Consider the following 25,443-nt stretch of genomic DNA (forward strand, 5'->3'; position numbering starts at 1 on the left):
CGTCACCTGAGAGTAGGCACATGCGTCACCGCTATCAACGTAAATATAATCTTCCTCCAGTAAATCAGTGCGTAAAGCGATGGGTGTCATCTTAACTTTTGAACATGTAAAAACAAACACTGCGGCTACAGTAGCCGTTTCCAGGATTGTACACAAACTTTTATGTCCCCGCCTGCGTAAATGTAACAGCTGTCACAATTATGCCGCCTCTGAATTTTTTTATACAATGTGCTTTTTTTAGTGTTATATGTTTACCGAATGAGAAAACGAGAGGGTTGGTACCCAGGGGGTTCATGGAGAGGGCTTCAGATTTGAAGATTAGGGACGCTAGATGGTGTTGAAAACCATCTTCACGTAGTGTCCTTTTCGGGATACTTATTTAGGCATTTTAAATGGTGCTTAATGTGTTAAAGAAATGGATTGCACTCATCAGCGTGCCTGTCTTAAGTTAGTTTAGTGTTTCATTTTAAATAAGTTTCGTTAATTTGGTTGCTGCGTTGACTTAGCATCATCTTCTGGATGCTCAGTAATGGAAAAGATACAGCCACCTGGCCACCTTCATTTATAATATAAGCACGCCCCAGACTGGTCTGTATAGTGGGCTGTTAGCTTTGAAAAAGCTTTCTTGGGTGTTCAGAAAAACAAAGACGCTTTCCTCGTCGGTTTGGATGTTAGCTCAACTCACTTCACTGTAAGTTACAGAGCTGCTTGCGCGTCAATGTTACACAGTCTTTTTTCATAAATAAAGCCCCGTGTGTCGCGATTGCGTGGGGGGTTGGGACCCAAACGCAGAGGGGAGAAAAAATACAGCTCCAATTGAAAGAACAAAAAGACTTTACTTGATAGGGGGGAACAAAAGGGAACACAAAGCCTCACAGGGCGACCTTCAAACAACCAAGGGAAACTACAAACGCAGGAACAAGAAAATGCAAAAATCCCAAAACACCAGAAAACCAGGGCATAGGCAGGAACACATGGCTTACGAACAAACAATCAGGCAGAACCACAAGGATCCAGCACCTGAGTCAAGGGAGAGGGAAACTTAAATAGAACACACGCTGACGAGATACAGGAGGGCACCATGAACAATCAGGCCACAGAGAGGGAAGGGAAAACGAGACACCCAGCAAACAATAATTGGATAATTGAAAACAATCATACAATTAACACAGGGGGAGCAGGACACAAAACAGAAGTGCCGCCATCTGGCGGCCCAACAGGGAAAACGCAGACAGGGACACAGGACCATGACACCGTGCTTCATAATCTGGGGATGTGGCTGGTCTCACCTTTCGCATTGGAAATGTGTTTCCTTGATTAACATTAGTATGTGCAGAAAAAAACCTCTATACACTCATTGTAGGGCGTTTTCATTCACTGTTGCAATTATACCGGCTAGGTCATACGAATGAAACATCGGTCTGATGTTCTTTGGTTTAAATTGTATCCGACTCGAATTAAGATATGTGCGCAATTGAAATTGGTAATGACTACTGAGAAGCCAGAGCTGTTCGAAGTAAAAACTTTATAGTGCCAGGCTAAATATTTTCTGAGTACTAGGGGTGGTGCTAAATGCAAATACCATATTTGGGAACAGTTTTATCCCAATGTTTTCTCCTCCCGATTGTGGCCAATATTATTTGGATTCAGATCTTTTCTTTTATTCCCACCTCTTTGATGCCATTTGCTCAGAAGTCAGCACCAAGTTTCTCAATTAGACACACACACCTGCAGACAGCGAGTGACCGTTTCCCTTAACACGAGATAGGCCAGAGCGACGCCATGGGGCTTTGGGGTCTTTAAATTTTAAATTACTCTAATGTCGTAAATGATATATCCTCCTCCTTCCATGACCCCTAAATATTTGGACTTGAAATTACTGTGTTTTTAAAATTCGAAGAAAAAAAGACTCGGTACAGAAATACAGGAAGTCTGTGCCATTTTCTTCACAGAACCCCCGACAGACAATAGACAACAGGTGCTTTTACCCAGGTGCGAACGAGTCCCTGTCTAATCCAGCACGCTATTCAACAATTGAATGACCAGTGCTTTGATACGAATTTCCCAATGAAGCGCTATCGATACTAACTTCGCACATATAATAACACAAGCCTTTCGAATGGGGATGAGTAAGTGTGAGCACTGTAATTATTCAAACGATAGGCTTAGAACTCCGCTGAGAACGCCACTGACATATTTTAAGGTTTTCACTGAAACGGAGTCTTTGGACAAACTGAAATGAATAGCTACACGACAACTGTGTGAAATATAACCGATTTTGTGCGTGGGGTCCCAGCACACCACCGAAGCTGCGCGTTCTCAGTGCAATTGACAAGAGGAGAACGACGGTGCATATGCTAGGTAAAAGCGCACTCCCAAGAGAAGGGAGGAGGGAATGTGCTGAATGACTCAGGAAATGATTTGTTTAAAACATTGTACTTTGTATATCTTTAACTACTTCTCCATTTTGTGTTTTGTGGCTCGCAGTGCAGTCGGCGGCGGGGGTTGTTTAGCAGGTGACGCTCGGGAAGTTCATGCTAAGCCTGCCGACAGCCACTGCCGACTGCCATTGTGCTGGTGGAGGATCACCTCAGTGCCCTCCAACCTCGCTTGCCAGCACCTGGCCCCGCACCAAGGGAACCCCGGTCTTCTTATCCAGTTCCAGCGCCAAGGAGAAGACCACCAGTGGGGCCTTCGGTGGTAGTGGGGGAATCGTCCTCTGCTCCTCTCCCTAATACCCTGTCTCCCCACAACCGCTTCCACGTTCGCCCACAGTGCCCGGATTCAGAGGTTGCGGTGCCGGACGCCCAGGGGCCGCCTCAGGCGCCTGGGGAGGAGTGCTGGCGTTGCGGTCTGTCCCCTTATGGAGGTGAGGCAAGTGGTGCTTACTGCAGGCAGAACAGATAAAGAGTTACAAATTACTACGATTGTCTACAGCTGCGGTTGCAGGTCAGCTAAACCACTCCATCTCTGCCTGCAGATGGCGCCCTAACCACACCACCCCTCCGCAGTCGTGTACAATTTAGCGCTTTTCTCAGTGTTTCTCTAATATGCCTTGATACATTTTACCTGAGCCTATATAACAAAACTGCTATTTTAGAAATACAATTGTCAGTTGTGTCCTTTATTTACAGGAAATTGTTTTGCTATATATGGTTTTGTAATCTTTATGAAATTACGTTACGTCTGAGATAATTCTGAAGCCACTAGCCATCAGCGTAGCGGTAGTAAATATAGTTTAAAAAACGCAGCCTTTCTAGAATGAAAACATTACGGACACTGTTGTTGGTTAATGACACACCCTGCCTGCCCCCAACCAGTGTATCAAGCAACTTCAAAATTTATAATCTTGTTGTGATATCGTAATTTTTCTTCTGTTAAGATGTGCGTCACACGTTTTGGCACTAATGCATTTGGTACTTTGTAAAAACAAAACTCCGTTTGGTAAGATATCGGTGCTGAGTCTTCTCCGACGTTGCTTAATGACATGAGAAAGTATGAGGTCAGAGACCATGCAGAATTGCTACAGACCTGTCACAGTCTTATGGACTAGTCTCTCCAGCTTATCTCACAGGTTTTCAATTGTATTTAGGTCAGGGGACTGGAACAGTCATTGCTAAAGCTTGATTCTGTGGCCAGTTAACCACTTTTATGGTTTTGGGGGAATGTTTTGGATCATTGGTGGATTGGGTAGGGTGGCAGTGTAGTGTAAAGGGTAAGGAGCAGGTATTGTAACCAAATGGTCACAGGTTTTATTCCTGGGTAGGACACTGCCATTGTACCCTTGAGCTAGGTACTTAACCTGCACTGCTTCAGTATATATCCAGCTGTATAAATGGATGGTCTGTAAATACTATGTAAAAGTCATGTAAGTCGCTCTGGATAGGAGTGTCTGCTAAATGCATGTAATGTAATGTAATTGTCTGTCGCAGTTCCACTAAGAGCCACTAGAGTTCACCAGTGCCCAATTTTGTATTCCCGTGATTAGTTATCTTGATTGTGTTATTGGTTTCTGTTCAGTCTGCACGTGGGTGCTTATCAGTTCATTCTGTTCACCCGTTCCTCTGTGTATTTATGTTCCCTGTTTTAATTTGATTTTTTCTTACATTTTTTTTTTGCTTGCTTGGTTATGGTCTTGTTGCTTATTCTGGGGCACCTGTGGACTTACCGCAGGTATCATTCTGTTTGTTGTTTTGTTTTATCTTTTCTCAGGAAAAAGTAGCCAACTTGTTTCACTTTTAGTGATGGGGGCATATGGCTTTGTTGAAGCTTTCCAGCCAATTATGTTAACTCGGTTTGCTTCTCGAGGCTTCAGGTGTTCACAAGGGACACCCGTGGGTCATAAGCATTTAGAACAGGCAAGTGTATTATGGATGACGACTACGCTGCAATATATGTAATATTTTGGCCTGTAATGACCTGTGGATTAAACCTCTGATGTAACAAATAAGTAAATTACTCTCAGTGTTCATACCTCATGTATAAACACACAACCATCCTGAAATAAAGGGCTTCATTTTGATGTAGAAATATCCATAATTCCTCATTCCTGTTCTGCAGTCACTTATAAAAAGTGGTTTAAAAGGTTGCCTTGTTCTTTCGTCTGCAGTGTCTGCTTATGGACATTGTGTTGTGTGGCGCGTAGGTTCGAAGCCTGACTCATACGTGGTTTTGTTGAATTGTATTTGCATTAAATTTCAGATCAGTAATACGGAATCATATCCTGGCCTCTTATTGTTTTGCACTTAAGTAATGCATAATTGTAAAATGATTCAGTTTGTGGTCTGCTTGTGTAACTTGTTCTACAGTAAAACTCAAATGAAGGTGTGAAGAACATTGTGTGCTTCAACTGAACAGTGGCAGAGCATTAAACCATGTAGTGAATGGGATTTTAACAGTAAAAATGCTTGTGTGGCCAGACAGAGGTGATGTTGGGCAGTGAACTACTTAATGATTTTTATTCAGGAACAGAAGTTGTTCTGGCGTAGGAGACCTTAGAAATAAAACGTTAGGGAAAGGATAGCAATGTACCTCCCAAACATTGTACTAGGAGGGGTGGTGGGGTTTGGTTGGATCAGCTGTCTGGAGATGATGAAAGATAGTCATTAATTCAAATGGGTAGAAGGGGGAGGATGGCAGTTTAACAAATGAGATACTTTTAGTTTTTTTTCAAGAAGGGGGATGGCTTCCCCCTAAAACTGAGCTCTGATATAATCCAAATATATCCCACATGATGTGTTATCATTTGTGTCACTAATAAAACCTGGCAGATAATTACCATGGAGATGCCTCATTGCAGAGATCATCAACTCTGGCCCTCGAATCCAAATCCAGCCCTGGTTTTCTTTTTTCCTGGGTAATTAGTGCTACTGATTGGCCAGACTGTCTTCACACCTGACTCCCAGGCAAAGGGAGGGTGGAAAACCAGCAGTTCTCGGCCCTCGAGGACCGTGAGTTGCTGATCCCTGTCTTATTGGGATCGAAACAAAGTGTTCCCATATGGGGGAAAGCTTTGATTCTCTTGCTGGCTTGCTCCACTACAAACCCAGACATTGTGTAGCATTTACCAACATCCTTCAACCAAATCTTCCCGTCGGAATCAAAGCCATTCCCAAACCAATCGCATAGTGGAGGTGAAACAAGGCTTCGAACGCCATCAATTACGTTGTCATCTGGCAGTCACTCATCAACGTTTCAGGAAAATGACCTCGCGTTCTCAACGCTCGCTTCGAAGCTTCGGGGGTCAAATATATCATCATATCATCTTAAGTTGGGTCGTTGCCCTGAGTGTTGAGACTATTGTCCTGCTGGAAGACCCAACAACAACCGACGATGTATCCTAACAAGGTTTCCTGGGCCTTGGGTAGCATAACAGTCACACATCCACCACCATACTTCACAGTGGTGATTAGGATCTTTTCTGCATGACCATCTCTTTATTTACACTACACCACTTGTGGTGTTTGTGGCCAAAAGCTCTCTTTTTGTCTCATTTGTCCATAGAACCCTGTTCCATTCAAAGTTCCACAGACCTTTGATAACATGAGGCCTTCCTCTGGCAAACCTTCCGAATAGCCTGTCGGCATTGATGTGGTGCCTAATTGTAGTTTTGGAGATTTGATGACCGAAAGATGCAACTAACCTATGCAGCTTTCCAACTCCAACTGATCTTTTGAGAATTTCTTGGTTCTTGAACCTTTCTCCTCACTGTGTGAGGGGGAAAATTTGCTTGTGTCCTCTTCCAGGCTGGTTCAGTTGTTTTGAACTTACTGATTATTGCTCTATTATTGAGATGGGTGTTTTTAGACATTTAGCTTTATATTGACATTTCCCCTTTTTTGAAGATGAACAACGTTTTGTCTCATTTTAAGGGAACTGAACCCTGAAAATGGGATAGGAACACAAACCCCTGTGTTTCTAGGGGGATCGGACCCAAATCCCTTCTTCATATGCAGCTATTCGTTGTAACCGAATGAAAAAGAGCCGCTGCGGTCAGAGAGCGTTTATCTCTGGAAAGTGGAGATGCAGTATAATGACTAGAAAGTAGAGATGCAGTAGAATGAGTAGAATGTCTCTCTGGCAGAGATTTCCATCCGTGGCTGACAGTGCGGACTTTGGGCTGTTACTGAGTGGGCCTCTCTTTTTGCTGTGGCCTTTGTCACACAAAGGCACACCCTGAACTCTTGTGCTAATTCCTGCACCGTGGCATACTCTCAGCACTCCTGTCATTCTCTCTGTATCTCAGGAGGAACTGGTGTTTTCACAGCTGCATGCAGCACATGCGGGTGACGGACGGTGAAGCTATTTTTATGCTGTCTGTTGCCAGAGGTGTCTATGTGCATGTTATGTGTGTACGTGTGTGTGCGTGTGTGTGTGTGCGTCTGTGTGTGTATGTGCGTGCGTGTGTGTGCATGCATGCTTCTGTGTGTGTGTGTGTGTACATGTGTGTGTGTGCGTGTGTGTGCATATATGAGTGTGCGCGTGTGTGTGCATGCATGAGTGTGTGTGTGTGTACGTGCATGCATGCTTATGTGTGTGTGTGTGCGCGTGTGTGTGTGCGCGGATCAGTGGCTTGGCCGTGGTGGCAGGACTCACAGTGTAACCTCCCTTCCTGTTTCCTACGGGACACCGATGGAAGACTCAGGTGTTCTCCCTGAGCTTAGAGTGAGTTTAGTACACATCATACGGCTCTGTTGAGTTACGGTTAGTATATTCTGAAAAGCGTTTTTTTTTTTTTTGTTGCCATGTATGAAAGATGTGATGTAAAATGATCATTATTATTGTTGTTGTTATTATTATATCATTATTGTTCTTTTGACGTCTCAGGTCATCCAGTTTCCCAGAGTTTACCCACCTCTTTTTAAACAGGCCTGGAAAGCACGTATGATTGACTAACACCTGAGTCATGTGCATGTAGTGCAGGGATGACTGGTCTCTCTCCCGGTGTGTACCTCCTTTAGAAAGAATTTGAGGGGGTGGGGGGGGTGTGGTGGGGTGGTGTGGGGGGGGGGGGGAGTGAGAAGGGAAGGGCAAGGAAGCATGTAGGCCACAGAAAGGACATAAGGAGTCACATTCCACACACAAACCTGGTCATGCTGGTTAGTACACATTCATCTGAGCATGAGCAAGACGGAGAGACAGGTGGGGGGGGGGGGTGCATATTTCAGACGTTACGTTTTCCCGTGAGTACGATGATGAAAAGTGGACACACAGCCACTTTGTCATTTCAGTACAGGGCACGTATTCATAAATGAGGGTGGAAGTGTCGAGCGTGAACTTCCTGTTTGACACGAACAGGCGTCGTGTCAGAGAGACAGGTGGCCCCGTGATGTGGTGAAGAAGTCTCTGTGATTCCCTGGTGCTGCTGTGCTGTGTTTCCCCCTTTATCGAGGAACATAAAAACTGAAATTCAGAAGTATCCCACATAAATAAAACTCAAGCCTTTTCGGTCCATTCCTACTGAGTAAAGCAGTAAACGAGAGGTAAAATGGCGGTCACTGGTCTTGGTGGGTTATCAGCATCGTCTCTGAAGTAGAGCAATGCACTGGATCCAGAAATGAGTTGGGATTTTTGTTAACATTACATGTCAAGTACACAAGTTAATAGCATATGAGTAAAGATTGAGGAGATGCAAGCACATTCATGAAACTGCCACTATAAACGTAATAAAGTCGAGAAAAGATTTTTAAAAAAGATGACTGAAATCTATTCATTTTAAATGTATTATTCATAAAAAAATCAGTTGAGATATTGCATTTTCTTTTGCAAGGCTCTCTTTAAGTTGACAGGGATTGCACAATCAAACAAACACATGATTCATGCCGCAGTGCGTCATGAAACTGCCAAAAAAAATGCTTTTTCTTTTTTATAAAAATTTTTTTTTTTTAATTTTTGCAAGACTTAACAGAAAATTTGAAATTGTGGGAAAGTCAAACCTGCATATGGTCCATATCAAACTCGAAAACCTTGAGAAAAATGCACTGATCTAATTTGTCACTCATAATTGGTACCTACTATGTTTTGCAGAAAGGTGCACTAGACAAAAGCCTTGAGGTGATAAAAATCTTGCACCTGTTGCTACGTAGGAGTCCATTCAAAACATTCCCACAGCGTCAAACATGAGCCCTGGATCTCACAATTCTGACCAGCGGAATTCGGTGCAAATGATATCATATCAACATTTCCATCTGAGCAATAATTCAGTGTTGACAAAGGCATGGCAGAGAGAGCGAGAGAGAGAGAGTGAGGGACAGAGAGTGAATGAGAGAGAGGGGGGAAAGAGAGAGAGAGAGGGACAATGAGTGAGAGAAAGAGAGAGAGAGAGTGAGGGGCAGAGAGTGAATGAGAGAGAGAGAGAGAGAGAGAGAGAGAGAGAGAGAGGAAATACTTGTTTTACTAGTTCCCGCATAACTCAAGAAGGTGTGACAGAGAAACAGGCCACTGTAAACAGGAGAGGATCACAGCGTGTGACATTAGCCTCAGTGAACAGCTCCCTGTACAGGCACAGGAACAAAGAGACCAGGTAAGCTAAACTAAATGTTTTTTACTCAATAACGACCATTTATACTGTGCTGCGCTCTGTGTGTGTGTGCATGGCGTGAGTGTGTGCATGTGAGTGTGCGAGTGTGTGTGTGAGTGTACGCGGGTTTATACGGGGCAGGGCTGTCGGTCAATGTCACACAGTTTCAGGGAGGACCTTCCTGATCTACAGATCGCAGGAGTTTTATCCCCAAAAACCGGGGACACCGGAGCTGTACTTCAAAAAAAGTAATTCCCCAAACTGAAAAAAAATCCTGATAGGAAACTCCGGACACAAACCACAAAACGGATTGCCGTTCATTTCCTGAACAGAAGTAACTAAACTGGAATCGATGGCAGAGGTGACAGTGTAGCATTGGAATTGATGGTAGTTTGATAGTGGTGGCGCGAGTGTGGTATAATGGTTTGGGCACCGGGCTTGTGATACGTTTATGTCCCCTCACTGCTGGCACCCCCTTCAGTGAGGCACTCAACCGCAGTCCCTTCAGTGAATAATAGGAATACTGTAAAATTTACAGCTCGTTGCTTAGATACTTGTTGTACTTAGATGGGTACTGTAATTGTATTTACAGCAAGCTTACTGCGAAATGCATTAAAGCAAATAACAAGCTAATTGCTGCCAGCAACTTACTGTAAATTTTTATTGTGTTCATTTTACAGAAACTTGCTGGTAGCAACACAGTTGTTTTAAATGATATTTTGCACTTAGGCCTAATTATACCCAACAATTATTGCTGGTCAGGGTTACGGGGTAGGGGTGGCTGGGGTTTGGATTCTTTCCGATTCGAACCTGGGAGGTGACAGTGCTATCCACTGCACCACCGCTAAACCCCTGCTTAGTTATACACAATGAAAACAAAAACAATCCGCCTGTCGTTGGTTTGTAAGGGGTACTTCTGGGTAGGGTTTGAATCACACTTGCGTTGCGATGCCCCTGTCCTTTTGACTGACAGTTCAACTTAAAGGAGGATTTGCATTATTATTTGAATTTTGCCACGGTAGATGTGTAACAACGCAGAAGTGAAATCACAAACAGCAGAACTACAGCGTCAGCCTTTTTTCCATGACTAGCAGGTTGGCCTTCAAACAAGGAAAGTGAGAAGACCAACTGAACTGTCATTTTCTTTTAGTCGTCAATCATGTAGTCAAAAGAAGAAAATGTTATTTCAGATGTATAGATTTGATGATTTCCATTTCCATTTTATTTATGATAGAGTTGTGTGTGATATATGGTAAATGAGAAGCAAAATGGACTTTGCATTTGAATTTTCAAATTGTCAGATGAATACGACAATGGAAAAAAGGAAACTGGATATTTGCATTTGAATTTGAATTGAAAATGATAATGAAATGCAATTGCAAATGCAAGTAAGGACACAATCGTTAACAGCTTTTAGTGGCTCTGAAAAATTGGTAGTAAAATAGGCATATTACTGTATGAGGATTTACAGCAAAAATATATTTACTGTAAATTTCACAGAAATCATTTACAGTGTATCTAATAGTACAAATTAGATACATTTAGGACTTTCTGGCCTAGTCCATGCTCACTGTGTGAACTGGACTTACTGTGTTCATGGCTATGGATAACCGTTACATAATGAGTGTTGTACCTTATCACACCAGTGTTTTGTAGTTGTTCCAATGACATTTCGGTATGCACTTATTGTACCTCGCTTTGGCGAATTCATCTGCCGAATAAATGTAATGTATAAATGGATTGTGTGGATTGTATGGAATGGTCGGATTGTGTGAGGAAGAATGTGAGCGGTGTTGAGTTTCTCTGAATCCAAACATCTGGTAAACGCCCGTAATGTAAAGTAATGGAAATGACCCAGACCCTGCTGTTGTGCATCTCTACCAATCTGGTAGGCCTATTGGGGTTGTTCTGGGTTTTGGGTCTGAGCGTCTGCTGAGGGCACTCAAGGTGGATCGAGCTGATAACTCTGAGCTAAAGAAAGGGTGAGGATGAGAGGTGATGGAAAGATAAACTGCAGTCATAAAGATGGACTGTGTACAGCCTGCAGCGGGTTAACCCTGCGCTCCTAAGGGAATTGAACATGAACGCTTCTGTACGACTTCCATTTGGAGAGGTACATTATATTTATTTGGCAGACACTTCCATCCAAAGTGATGTACATGAGTGTACACCGAAGGTCACTGGAACTACTACAGTACGCAGTTCAGATAAGGTACAAATCTCATTAAGTATCAGTCATCCATAGCCATGAACAAGTCTAGTTCATGCAGTAAGCACAGGCAAAGTCAGCAAAGTTCTGTTATGTCAAACAAGAAGTGAGGCATGATTACAAGAGATAAGATAAAGACCTACAACATCAAGATGAAGATACAAGTGCAACATAAGCGCTAGATTAAGATACAAGTGTAACATGAAAGTGCAAGAAGATCGAGATACAAGGATACAAGCCATATAAAACAGTCATCAGAGATTGGTAACCCTGCGGAGGAGCAAGGTTAGCGTTAGTCAAGGTACGGTCTGAAGAGACGCGTCTTCAGGCCACGGCTGGAAAATAGGCAGTGACTGAGCGGTTCGCGAGGAGTTCGTTCCACCACTGAGGAAGATAAAATAAGTGGTGAGCGCCGTTTAGCTCTGGACAGAGTCAGCTCGTGGTCATGAAGAGTACGTAGTGCCTTGCGGCGGTATATCGAAAGACAAGGGAGGCTAACAGAGTTAGCGACAGAAACGTGAGCAGCGACTGAGCATGAGAAAGGTGTCTGAAACGAGAAACAGGGAGCGTTGATGCTGCCTGCTGGGAATGGTGCCCTGCTTAGGTGGAGTCAGACTGTGCTGAACTTAGACACACTCGCGTTTGACATCTGTCAACATAGCTCGTGTTAAATCGCTTGCTTAGAGCCTGATTTACTAAGCTCATACTATTTGTTTTACACCATTCATCGGCTGTGTATTTAGCTTTGCGTGCGCTAAAAAAATTGGCTCACGCTAGGGTTAGGGTCAGGGCTAGGTTAGTAAATCAGGCTCTTGTATCTGGTTCTGTAGTCTAGTCATACGTGCTGAAGACTTGTTGGATTCTCAGTGCGTTTTTGGAAATTGTGCTGGATAGTTCAGCTTGCGCTCGTGTCGCTGATGGGGCTGTTCCCTGGGCTCTTTCTGTTCTGCTGTCAAACGCTGCGAGTCTTCCCCTGCCACCCTCCCCCCCCTCCTTCACGCTCTCATTCCGTACCTCTCAGGAACGCAGTCTGCTCAATCACCCATGTGAACGTAAACCTTTCACTTCCTCTTACCCCTGACGGTCTTCTGACAATATATAACAGGGCTGACAGACCCTATGGACTAATAGGGTAAAGCGGCTAATATTTAGCCAGGAAGGGGACCCTTAGAGGCAAGAAGGGTCCTTCTCTGAACACCTGCTAGCAGCCCATCTTAAAAAACATATTTAAAAAGTAGCATACGATGCTGGCGATTAACAATCAAGTGCTGTGTTCAGATCAACATACTCTTGACCACTACGACAAAGGCCCTTGTAATATCAAGTTAAACATTTGCTAAGCGTCCTTTTATATAATATAATGCCACAAAGTCAAAGGGATTCCATCATTTCCCCATAAAACGTCAATATGAGTGGGACTACTGTTTGACTGTTGAATGAACACTCCCTGTGACTGAATGTGGTAGACAGCGGGAATCCTGGATAGCGGTGACTCTGACTCTTCAAAGCCTGAATATGGAGGACGGCATAGTCTGTAAACAATGAAAGTGTCCTCCTTAGACCATGTTTCTCTGTGAACCAATGGAAATACAGCAGGAGCGCTGGCCTAGAGATGCCACACTACTGATTATCCACGTTCTGTTTCGCTGCGCACAGCTGCTCATTTGAGGGTTCGTGAAGCAGCTCGTAGCGCGCAGTTACAGGATTTTAGCGTTCAGAATGGCGGTGTGTGTGTCGAGGGGGTATGAGTTTTTGGCTCAGAAAGCTCGTGTCAGTGTTCGCCAAACAGCCAGGACTGACAAACGTGCTCCGAATGGTTTTAAAGAGCAGTATCTTAGACTGCGCTATCAGTATCAGAATGTACAAACATTTGCACTGTGTAGCCATTTAAAATATTCAAGTAGTCTTTTAAAACTGTGCACCACACGGTGAAACGTTCAGTATTTCATTGACCCTGCGTACATTTCACTCTCACAGGGTACATTTGAAGCTCGTTGGGCTCGTTTAAACTCTGCTGGAGTTAAACGTGAAGTTATAAGTTAGTGCGTTTAAACATTAGCACAGCAGTTGTTGAGATATTCAGTTAGTGTGCTTGGCTGACTGAGACCTTCTAAGGGCTGCTTCCACAATGTAGGTGAAAGTGCTGTTTTCCCCTCTCCTGTCTTACAGTGACCACATTACACCCTTCTTTTGGTAGCCATGTATTCCAGTGTTGGTCTCCTTCAATGGCAAGTGTGAGCCTGCGCTTGGTCAGGATCTGTCTCTATTTTGCATCTCTGACAGAGAAGAGAATCTCTAATGTGTACTCTCTTTTTAGGGTCTGATAGCAACTTAGTTTGTTATGCATTTTGGTTACATCATCCCGATATCCTAGAGATACGATTTTAGTCTGTTGAATAACTTGGTTTACTTGTATCTGCGGGTAAACAGTGCTGGTATGAAGCTGTGCTTTGTGTTAGCTGGGTTAATGGGTTGGTCAGCTTCATTACCAGCTGACTGAGGGGACTCTTCTCATGAATGGGCTGTTGGGCTTTCATTGTCTTCATCGGCAATGTGGGCTGAAATGGAGGCGCATCCAGAATTTGAATGCTCTTTTTTGGATATGATCCTAATTCTGCCCTACATGCATTATTTTATGTTCTAAAAAAAGTTATGTTGCACACAGAATGTTTATACAAACTCTACATGCAAGGTCTCTATTGGGTGCTTGTCCCAATTGGTATAACAGTTTTTTTTTAATAGCATGTAAATACATTCTCTGTAAATACTCTTTCCCAACCCCTCACTCTCTCTTTCTTATCCCCCCCTTCGCTCTCTCTTAGATGGAGCCGCAGTCACGGACCCCCCCTTCTGTGGCTACCCGAAACCCAGGAGCCTTCAGAGTGATGGGCCCCCCAGGGACCCTGAGTGTTCCCGAGACCTTTAATTCACACCCCCCGCCTTACCCGGGCCCTAAAGGTGACGGGGGGGGGGGGGGGGGGGGGGGCGGGAGGGAAGCAGAGCACACCAGGGTTTATAACAGATCTCTTCATCCTCTGAGGGCCCACACCTCTTACAGCCAGGCGTGTAGAACATTCTAGAACATCTAGGACCGCAGGGTCTCACCTGGGATTCGAACCCGCGACCCTCAGTTCCAGAGGACAGAGGTCTGGCCTTGATACCACAAGGTGCAGCGTCCTGTCAATCGTACTGACCACAGTGCAACAGTGAGGCCTGGTCAGGATTCTGCCCGTCCGTCCCTCTCATTGGTTCCCCTGGGGGCGTGGGGGTCACTCAGCTGCTGTGTAATTCATTGCTTTCATGTGATGTCACTTCCTGTGTTTACTATCAAGGGAGGTCTTATAATGTATTGACCTACTGTATTGAGTGCACCTGTTTTGTGCTCAGGTTGGCCGTGGCTGCAATGTACGAACAGAGGAGGCTATTCATCGGGGTTAGCGTGTCATTAACTGTAATCACACGCTTTTTTTCCTCGCAGCCAATGGCTCCCGAGCGCAGAAGAACTCACTGCTACAGGCTGAGAGGGAAGTGGTGGGTAACCAGCCTCTGACTCTGTGTCTGTGTGTCTGTGTCTGTCTGTCTGAGGTCTGTCTGTCTGTCTGTCTGTCTGTCTGCGCGCCCCAGGCCTCGGCATCATCAGGTGAACCTATCAGCCCAAAGAGGCCATCGTGCTTACTGTGGGAGTTTGAACCGCATGTTTGAACCTCGAGGCCACTGAATTGTGTCAGATGTAGAACAGTTTTCCCTAAAGCTGTTCTAGTCCTCGTGACCTTGGGGTTTAAATCTCAGATTTGAAGTTGCTAGTTGCCCCCGTGTGTGTGTGTGTGTGTGTGTGGGTCTTATTTTGTTGGCTTTGTAGGGTATGAACACATTTGACAAGTTTAAAAATCATCAAGTTACATTGTAAAATTGTCTTTATGTTGAAAAAGGGCAATCATTTTAAAGTCAAAGTTAAGGACCAAAGTTGGGGTCATTTCAATTCACTCAGATCATAAAATTAATTGAATTTTATTGGAATTTTAAAAATTCATGAATAACTCCATTATGGACATATTACCCAGTCAAGGCCCAAGCACATTGTATTTATGCTTACATTGTAGAGCAGATAGAGTCTATGGGACAGGCATTTGTGTGGTTTATTTAGCTCCCCGCCCTAGCAGAGCCGCTATCTCTAATGATCGGTACAATGACCTGACTGTTTCTTTCCATGATCTGTCTGTTTCTCATCATAATCTGGCCGTTTCTCTTCGTGATCTGACGGTTTCTCGTCACAATCTGACCGTTTCTCCTCACAATCTGGCCGTTTCTCCCCGCGATCTCGCAGGAGATCCTGAACCACTGCTTCGACGACATCGAGCTCTTCATCGGAAAGCTGCAGAAATCAGCCGAGGCCCACAACATGCTGAACCAGAGGAAGAAGAAGAAGAAGAGCCGCAGGAAAAAGGACGACGAGGGTAAGAGAGGAAAGGAGCGAGGCACTGTGGGAGGGAGGGAGGGAGGGAGGGAGGAGCGAATCCAATCTCGCCAATCATGTGCCGGCAGCGTTCCATTGTATTGAATACTAAACAGGCAAATTTGTGGGCGGCAACAATTTTCTGGCTGGATATCTTGATTGACATTTATATGACGTAGTAGTACCTCCAGAGAGGTACTCTGACATCATTGGGGCAGGGCCAGGGTGGAAAGCATTTTTGAAACGTGAGAGAACCGCACTAATTTCTATCATTTTATACCAGTTTTTTATAATTAAGTATGGGTGGCAGTGTAGTATAATGGGCAAGGAACTAGTCTTGCAACCCAAAGGTCACAGGTTTGAATTTTATGGTAGGGTAGGCCGTTGTGAGCAAGGTACTTAACCTGAATTGCTTCAGTATACATCCAGCTGTATAAATGTAAATGCTGTGTAAGTAGCTCTGGATAAGAGTGTCTGCTAAATGCCTGTAATGTGATGTAAAGTAGGCATACAAACATGTTTATAGCAACAAACAAAAAAGTGATCTAGGGTGTAATTACCATTCAAAAGCTGGCATGCTATCTGTGTGCGTGCGTATGTGAGAGAGAAAGAGAGAGAGCTTGAGCGTTTGAGAAACTCACGGACAGTATTACCAGCTTTTAAAGAGAGAGAGAGTTTGAGCTCAGCGTATGTGTGTCTGTGAGTTTGAGCTCTGTGTGTCTGTGATTGTGAGTGAGCTCAGTTTGTGTGTGTCTGTGAGTGTGAGTGTAAGCTCAGAATGTGTGAGTGTGTGCGAGCTCAGTTTGTGTGTCTGTGATTGTGAGTGAGCTCAGTTTGTGTGTGTCTGTGATTGTGAGTGAGCTCAGGGTGTGTGTGTCTGTGATTATGAGTGAGCTCAGGGTGTGTGTGTGTGTGTGAGTTTGAGCTCAATGTGTGTGTGTCTGTGCTGATCCTGATTCAGCACAAGAAGAACCAGACTCACCAGCATGCGGAGCGAAAGATAAGACAGTAAGACAGGTCAAAGCAAGGTCACGTCACGAGAGTGAAACCACAGAAGAAGAGAGGGATAGAGGAGGCAGGAGGACAGCAGGGAAGAGAGCGGGGTGACATGGCCGCCAGCAGGTGAGCGCTGATTGCTTCTCTGTGTTCTACGCAGATGACCTGCTCACACTGAGAGCCCGCCCTCCCCCTGAAGAAGAGTTCATCGAAATCTTCCAGAAGTTCAAATACAGCTTCAGTCTGCTGGTGAGACTGCGGCCTCGCTCCTGTGGTGCTAGCATGACGGGTGCTACTACTAGCACATTCGTGGAGATGCTGCTCCGTGCTCTACTGTGGTGACTGACAAACACTATTAATCAAACACTCAAAGAGTCATGGGTAGTGTAGTACTAATGCATGTTTTAAGTGTTGGCTCATTTTCTGATTAATTTAAAGGGACAGTTCACCCTAAAAATCAATGTCAAACCTCGAGGAGTGTGTTGTGATCTGACAGTGACGGCTCTATGGTGTCTTTCTTCCGACTTGATTACTTTTTCAAAAAAAGATCCACAGGGCATCATTTCGAAATGAATGGAAGTCTTTTCATATAGAAGACACAGCCGAGGTTCTGCTTTTATATCTATCTGAAATGGCAAAAATAATAAAAAAATAAAAATTATACCACTGTTTGAGTTATTCGGGTGCTGTTTACACATATCCATAATGATGTAACCTTAAATGAATAACTTCATTAATAAATTCATTAACAAGCAAACAAGTGGCTAAGAAAATGTTGAGGCAAAACATGAATAAATGCATACTTTTTTTGGTGAACTGTCCCTTTAATACGAGACGCGATGTTCCCGATTGGCTGGAACTCCACGCCGATGTTAGCATGATGTAGTGTTGAGTGAATGAACTCTGAACGCATGGCTTGCGGTATTGGTTCACGGCGCTGACTATGGATCCCGTCTCACCGTTCTCCAGGACCGGCTGAAGCCCTCCATCATAAACCCGAACTCTGAGGAGCTCCTGCACCACGTCTTCACAGCCCTGGACCTGGTGAGCCCAAACAAAGATGGTGGAGAAAATAACAAGACAGACATGCCATAAGTCAATAGAGAATGCTGTCTGCAATTAGCAGTAGTAGAGTGTGGTCCATCGATTAACTTTGTGGATGTGCATTGAGGCCAGATCTTAATATACATACATTTATAGTATCTCAAATAATGACACTGACAGCTTGGATTGGAAGCTTGCAGGCTAACCAGTCCATTTTCTGGCTGTGTAAGCAAATGGGACATCGTGAACAAACAAAAAAACAACTTCATAGATTTGCATGAGGAAGCCTCATGCAGATGGGTGTCATAGCAATAGATTTTAATAGGAGTGAGGGCAGGGGGGCAGAGAGTGAATGCAGGGGGGCGGGGGGCAGGGGTCGGAGAGTGAGGGCAGGGGGGCGGGGTCAGGTGCGCACATGTCAGGTGGAAATCGTCATGGCGACGCTCTGCGGTCACAGATTGTGAAGACCACCGGAGGGCCGTCTCTGGGGGCGGGCGTGGCCAGTCCGGCGCTGACGGGCGGGGCCGTGGCGCTGCTGCAGGACAGCCTGACGGACGAGGAGAAGCAGCTGTGGACCTCGCTGGGGCCCAACTGGACCCTCCCCCGGTTAGTACACCTGCCGCTGAGATGTCACAGCGTCCCCATCTCTCAGTGACTGCCCAACGTGGGCACTCTGTGTAATGCATAACCCAGTTTATTTCCCACTGTTAGAACGTCCAGTTCAGAGCTGATTCTCTGTGTTGGCCTGCGTCTCTCATAAGCTGCATTTCCAGTCAGACTGGTCTCTCCATCTCTCTCTTCAGCAAGCTTGTGCCTAAAACCTTAAGCTAAAGCCTCAGACTCCAGGCCCACTTGCTCGCCCACCAATGGGCCTTTCATATGGAAATGCAATCCCTCCCATGCAACACCTTCACGATGCTAAAGTCATAGCGCCTGGCTTACATTAGCCTCCCTGTATTAGCGTGGCTGTGGAAATGCAAACACTGTCAGTGATTTTCTGTGCTAGTTTGTGTCTCTCTCATCAGTGTATCTGGTTCAGTGTAGATTATCTGCGCTAGTCTGTGCCTCTCTCGTCAGTGTATCTGGTTCAGTATAGATTTTCTGTGCTAGTTTGTGTCTCTCTCATCAGTGTATCTGGTTCAGTGTAGATTATCTGCGCTAGTCTGTGCCTCTCTCGTCAGTGTATCTGGTTCAGTATAGATTATCTGTGCTAGTCTGTGTATCTCTCATTAGTGTATCTGGTTCAGTGTAGATTATCTGTGCTAGTCTGTGTCTCTCTCGTCAGTGTATTTGGTTCAGTATAGATTATCTGTGCTAGTCTGTGTATCTCTCATTAGTGTATCTGGTTCAGTGTAGTTTATCTGTGCTAGCCTGTGTCTCTCTCATCAGTGTATCTGGTTCAGTATAGATTATCTGTGCTAGCCTGTCTCTCTCTTGTCAGTGTATCTGGTTCAGTGTAGATTATCTGTGCTAGTCTGTGTCTCTCTCTTCAGTGTATCTGGTTCAGTGTAGATTATCTGTGCTAGTCTGTGTCTCTCTCGTCGGTGTATCTGGTTCAGTGTAGATTATCTGTGCTAGCCTGTCTCTCTCTTGTCAGTGTATCTGGTTCAGTGTAGATTATCTGTGCTAGTCTATGTCTCTCTTGTCAGTGTATCTGGTTCAGTGTAGATTATCTGTGCTAGTCTATGTTTCTCTTGTCAGTGTATCTGGTTCAGTGTAGTGTATCTGTGCTAGTCTATGTCTCTCTTGTCAGTGTATCTGGTTCAGTGTAGATTATCTGTGGTAGCCTGTGTCTTTTGCTGTCACTCTGTCTGGTTCAGTATAGATTATCTGTGCCAGCCTGTGTCATTTACTGTCACTCTGTCTGGTTCAGTGTAGATTATCTGTGCCAGCCTATGTCTCTTGCTGTCACTCTGTCTGGTTCAGTGTAGATTATCTGTGCTAGTCTGTGTCTCCCTCATCCGTGTTTCTGGTTCAGTGCAGATTCTCTGTGCTAGCCTGTGTGGCTGTAAACAGTATTATCACTCCCATACTCTTAGCTCCCAGCTCGGTGATGTCCCCCCTTACACACCTGTCTTCATGGATGGCTGGAAGCCCGAGGCCTTTGACCCGGAAGGACAACTCTGGGAGGATCCCTTAGAGTTACAGCACAAGCAGGAAGCACTGAAGCAACGGCAAACAGAAGCAGAGGTAAAACAGCTGCTGGTGCACCTGCCTGAAACAGACAAGCAATTGCCTCACAGGCAGACTAGACCTAACAGAAAAGAGTGATGCTGTGCTTTTTGTCTTTAAAAGACAAACAACGTTGGTTACGTCAAGTCCATATGTATTGCTCCAGCTCTAAAGGGTAACATTTCATGCGCACACAGTCAATAGAAGAAAGAATCACAAAACAAATATTAATGGGACTGGGCTCAGGTTTCAGCTCTCCTTTGCTAATACCAAAATGTTCTCTTTGTCTCTCTCTCTCTCTCTCTCCCCCTCTCTCTCCATTCGCCTGGACAGTCGGCCGCCCAGCACAAACCAGCAGGCCACTATGCTGATGAAATGTAAGTGTTCAGTAGTACTTCTACTCCTTTTCTTCCTGCACTACCCTGCTCATCTCTGTCAGTGTGTCTCCATACAGGCTGAGATGGCTTTTTCCCACAGCCACACACTGTACATGATCCGTGGTGGAGCACTACCCTGTGCGTTCTGATGTGACGTTATCTGTTCAGTCCTTATTAGTGGTATACCATGCGGTCACTGCAATGACAGCACAGCTGTTATTTCACCGCACTGTCAGTTGCTGACATCATAATAGGCTCTGCGCAGTAAGGCACAATGATTGGTTCACGTTGGTGAGTGTATGATAGGTCCTCCCATTTTTGGGCTTGATGAAGCCTCTCTCTCTCTCGTTGAAGACTCCGGGACTGTTTCCATAGGAACAATACCAACCTGAGAAAGGCAGGGATTTTATTGTGTTATTGTGAATACTGTACAGGACTGTCGCGGTGTTGGTTCTGATCCGTTTTGGTGGGCTTGTGTTCTCTCTCAGGGACAGCCCAGGTCTGCCCCCCGAAGGAGAGAGGCTGTACTGCTGCAGCTACGACTTTGTGGCTCGGAACAGCAGCGAACTCTCGGTGCTGCACGGAGAGACGCTGGAGGTGATCGCACCATCGCTAACTCCCATCCGTTTTCATCTGTTTCTGCACTTTCTTCTTCTTTGGTGGCCGAGTCTGTCCTGCGTAATATAAACTCTAGCATCCTGTCCGTTAAACTGTTTAATCTCTTTAATCCAGAAATGTCCAAAATTATTTCTGTATTTCTCCAAGATCCATAGCTCCTTGTACATGTTAATGATAGAACAGTGGTTCACCCAGTTAGGGCACATTTACTGACTAAATTAAACCCAGGCTGTGTCAGTACTTGCTACATCTGGCATAGATAGCAATACTGTTGCCAAGAGAGCGTATGTTTACTCAAGTCCCTGTGCAACAGCGGCCTCTCCTGGCCAGGTGGAGCCCCTGCAGTCTTCTTGCCACCGCAGCTCACTATTTATGGTGAAAGGGCGATGTATCATTTCAGAAGTCCTGAAATGTCCTGTTTTTATCCATTAAACCCCTCACCCTAACCCCGGCCTCTCACAGGTGATTGAGTCGTCGAAACGCTGGTGGAAGTGTCGTAACCGCTATGACCAGATCGGCTTCGTGCCCTTCAACATCCTGGAGCCTCTCTCAGCCGTGAACGACGTACACAAGGCCAGTGCTCTCACACCGTCTAAGGTAGCGCACAGCCCTGCCCGCTAGGCTAGCACACGCATGAAAACATGCTGTCCAAGCTGGCGCACAGCCCTGCCCGCTAGGCTAGCACACACATGAAAACATGCTGTCCAAGCTAGCGCACAGCCCTGCCCGCTAGGCTAGCACACACATGAAAACATGCTGTCCAAGCTAGTCCCTGCGCGCTAGGCTAGCACACACACAAAATAGCCCTGCGCCATTCAAAACTATCAGGAGTTTATGTGAGAACTGCTAACCCTGATCACTTTTGGCTTCACATCTCCTCTCTCCCGTCCTTGACAGAGGAATACTCTGTCTCCCCTGATGAACACGGGCTTCGCCTATAACCCCCCTAGCCCCTCCTACATGAGCTCCAGCCCCACGGCGCTGCACCCCTACAGTACCCCAGGGACCCCCACCGCAGAGGACGGGGAGAGAGGTAACGACTCTGAGAGCAGGGGAGAGAGAGGAAGAACAGAGAGGAGTGTGTGGGAGAGACGCGTGTGGGATTGTGTGTCAAAAACAGAGTGTGTGGGATTGTCTGTGAAGAAAAGAGTGTGAGGTTTTGTGTGTGAAGAACAGTGTGTGCGATTGTGTGTGAAGAAAAGAGAGTGTGAGGTTTTGTGTGTGAAGAACAGTGTGTGTGTGATTGTGTGTGAAGGACAGTGTGTGGGGCTATGTGTGAAGGACAGTGTGTGGGATTGTGCGTGAAGAACAGTGTGTTTTACTGTTTTAAAGAACGATATTCAGTGTCTTACAATGAGGGTGCAGTTTGAGTGAGTTTCGTCGTTTTTATCGTGTCAGAGTCACTGCACATGTCGCAGTGTTGAAGAAAGAGGGATGAGTATTCAGTGACGCAGTTATGTCATATCTGTAGTGTGCTGTAAATGGAAGCAGGTGTCAGACCAACTCTGTGTTTTCCTGGCGTCAGGGATGGCGGTGAACGATGAGCTCTTGCAGAGACTGACCAATGGGAAGGCCGGCTCCTCTCGCACCCTGGTCATCCCCCGGACCAGCGACACCTCCGCCCCCCTCGACTACCACTCCCCACCCGCCGAGGTGGCGGAGTGGCTGAGGGGGAAGGGCTTCAGCAAGACGTGAGTATCCCCAAAACAGGGTCCCGGATAATGGGTTTACCCTATTACTCAGCGCTACATGGCCTGTTTAAAGCACTTAATCGCACAGATAACTCTGCTCACCAGCACTAATAAATACCAGCAAAGACTGTGTACATAGAGACTAAGCTCCTCAACTCTCCACCAGCACTAATAAATACCAACAACGATTGTACATAGAGACTAACCTCATCAACTCTACACCAGCACTAATAAATACCAGCAAAGACTGTACATAGAGACTAACCTCATCAACTCTCAACCAGCACTAATAAATATCAGCAAAGTTTGTACCTAGAGACTAACCTCATTAACTCTACACCAGCACTAATAAATACCAGCAAAGATTGTGTACATAGAGACTAAGCTCCTCAACTCTCCACCAGCACTAATAAATACCAGCAAAGATTGTACATAGAGACTAAGCTCCTCAACTCTCCACCATCACTAAGAAATACCAGCAAATACTGTGTACATAGTCTAAACTCTTGAACTCTGTACCGGCTCTAATCTCAACATAGGGCCGAATTCAATAGCACATTTAAGTTTTGCAAATATTGCTCAACATGGGTGTGTATTTTTTGGTGTGGCATTTTTTCCCTGCTACACTGAAGGGCTTGGTCTGAAATCATTTAATATAAAAGGACCATCAATAAGATTATTTGTGCCGGATACCATTGTGTTTTATGATAGATCTGAATTGAACTGTATCGACAGGAAAGGGGACTCTTGGTATTCCAGTATTCCAGTACATTACAGCCTTAGAGTATATAATATGTAGAGACAGCGACGCCCATAGAAACCTATGGGGAGCACATCAGAACCAGTAAAATATATAATAAATAAATAATAAATAAAAAATTACTATCTTCATCTGTGTGGTAGGAAAAAAATATTTAACTTTGAAAAAATTATGTGATTTTTCTTCTTAATATAATGCACAACAGAGTTAACGTCAATATTTGAGTGGAAATATTTTAATTTTGATGTCAAAAATGAATGGAGCCCAATGGGGAAACTGGCTTTTTGAGCGAAAATCATTGCTATCAGGAGGGGGCGACATTACATCCGGTGCAGAGCTCGAGAACACGAAAGCCGGCCCGTTGATTACAGCAGTGCGCTCGGTCTCTCTCTTCCTCAGGACGGTAGGCTGTCTGGGAGTGCTGACCGGAGCGCAGCTCTTCTCCCTCAATAAAGAAGAGCTGCGCGCCGTCTCGCCAGAAGAGGGCGCCAGAGTCTACAGTCAGATCATGGTTCAGAAGTCCCTGTTAGAGGTAAGTAGTCCGTAGGTCGCTTCACCACGTTCAGTGCTGTCGTGTTTATTAATGACCCTGTGTGATAATGGAAGGGCTTCTCTGTCTGTGACAGGACGTCCGTAGGGCCTCCGAGCTGGAGTCGGTGATGCAGAAGCAGAAGATGAAGGTCGACCTGAAAATGGAGAGCAGCACGCTGTGACTCATCCCATCTGCACCCTGACCAGCTGAGGAGAGGACAAGGACTACTACTCTGACAGGAAAGACAACGACTACTGCACTGACACAGGAAAGACAACGACTACTGCACTGACACAGGAAAGACACAGACTTCTGCTCTGACACAGAGAAGGCACTGACAGACTGATCACTATAATGACACGGCGAGGACACTCGACAAATTACTCACTGCACTGCATAGAGACACTGACATTCTGTACTGACAGACCGTACACTGACACACTTCTCTGACTGAGAGAACTGTCCGATATGCAACAGCGATAATGACACGATAAAACTGAAACACTTAACTCAGACGCTAAACAGCACTGTCTCTATACTGACCAATGACGCGCTGGTGACGAAGCTAACACCGCCACACTTTATAGTGACGCAGAGACACCGTTAATCTTCAGTCTGCCTCTCGTCTGGTCTATGCTTCCTGCAGGCTCTGTACTAAACATGCTCTCAACATGGCAGCACACTGTGCGATGATCCCACAATCCCCTGCTGGCCCTCCGACCATTCAGCAGTACCAGACCCCTCCTTATAAAATCCCTTTTGTGGGTTTATATATAATATACTACTAATAACATGGGCTCATTTATGACACGTTCATTTTAATTATATTCAAATAAGTGTTACTTTCGCTCTGATTGTGTACTGCTTTAACCTTTTGCTGAACCGCTCACGAACAAATGCCGTGATGCTAAAGCAATAAAAACCTCAAAAACGAACATGTTGATGTGGGAAAGCGTATCTCAGCCGTGAAACGCAATGGTTTTAAACCGCCAGAATTCTACAGCGGTTAAGCTGGATTGTTCCCAAAGGAGAACTCGGTTCATTCAATGTTCGTTTAGTCCTTATCTGACGGACCACCTGTTCGTTTCCATCACATCACCCGCAGGGATTTCAACGTATTTCCGTTGTTAACCAGCGGTCCCCATAGACCCCCAAAAGGCTCAGTAAAGTCAGTATTTATGTTGAATGGCTAATTGAGACTTTCATAAAAAATAATTACATGGCCCAATATTTGGAGAGTGCAAGTAAGGGAAGGGAACGAGGCTAGGACGTACACACGAAGAAAACCATCAGCAACCGTGGAACACTGCACGCAGGTTTATATAATGGGTCTCATTCACAAGAAGTTCCTACGATCCGATTTGATCTTAAACTGTAAGAATGTTTCCACAAACATTTCTGTATATATCTGTTTTTTCTCTTCTAATCTGAAATTGTTCTTTCGTATGATCAAAATCTGCATCTGTTTAGAAACAAGCATCAAGGCATATACACCAAAGAGGTTTCTAGAATGCTATAGTATTTATGTTTAAGTCAATTTAAGTCAATTGATGTTACAGATTTCATATTACA

At 45.0% G+C, this 25,443-nt stretch overlaps 1 protein-coding gene across 4 annotated transcripts; it reads left to right on the top strand.

Moving 5' to 3' along the window:
- Positions 1 to 1,497: 1,497 nt before the first annotated feature.
- On the top strand, positions 1,498 to 24,806 carry eps8l1a (eps8 like 1a). Of its 4 annotated transcripts, XM_035397185.1 has the most exons (16): positions 1,498 to 2,361; positions 2,488 to 2,869; positions 14,051 to 14,186; positions 14,707 to 14,759; positions 15,553 to 15,682; positions 16,838 to 16,926; positions 17,647 to 17,721; positions 18,179 to 18,327; positions 19,761 to 19,911; positions 20,227 to 20,270; positions 20,759 to 20,867; positions 21,351 to 21,485; positions 21,786 to 21,921; positions 22,414 to 22,579; positions 23,739 to 23,871; positions 23,966 to 24,806. In XM_035397185.1, exons 2-16 carry the CDS (start codon positions 2,864 to 2,866, stop codon positions 24,050 to 24,052), a joined length of 1,599 nt encoding a protein of 532 aa, XP_035253076.1. In that variant the 5' UTR covers positions 1,498 to 2,361; positions 2,488 to 2,863; the 3' UTR covers positions 24,053 to 24,806. The 4 variants fall into 4 exon arrangements, with proteins under 4 accessions (XP_035253076.1, XP_035253075.1, XP_035253077.1 ...); XM_035397184.1 differs by having other exon boundaries at positions 1,498 to 2,869; XM_035397186.1 differs by lacking the exons at positions 1,498 to 2,361; positions 2,488 to 2,869 and adding an exon at positions 8,843 to 9,022.
- The last annotated feature ends 637 nt before the right edge of the window (positions 24,807 to 25,443 follow it).

The sequence above is a fragment of the Anguilla anguilla genome, chromosome 17, assembly GCF_013347855.1.
Source record: "Anguilla anguilla isolate fAngAng1 chromosome 17, fAngAng1.pri, whole genome shotgun sequence".
Classification (NCBI taxonomy): domain Eukaryota; kingdom Metazoa; phylum Chordata; class Actinopteri; order Anguilliformes; family Anguillidae; genus Anguilla; species Anguilla anguilla.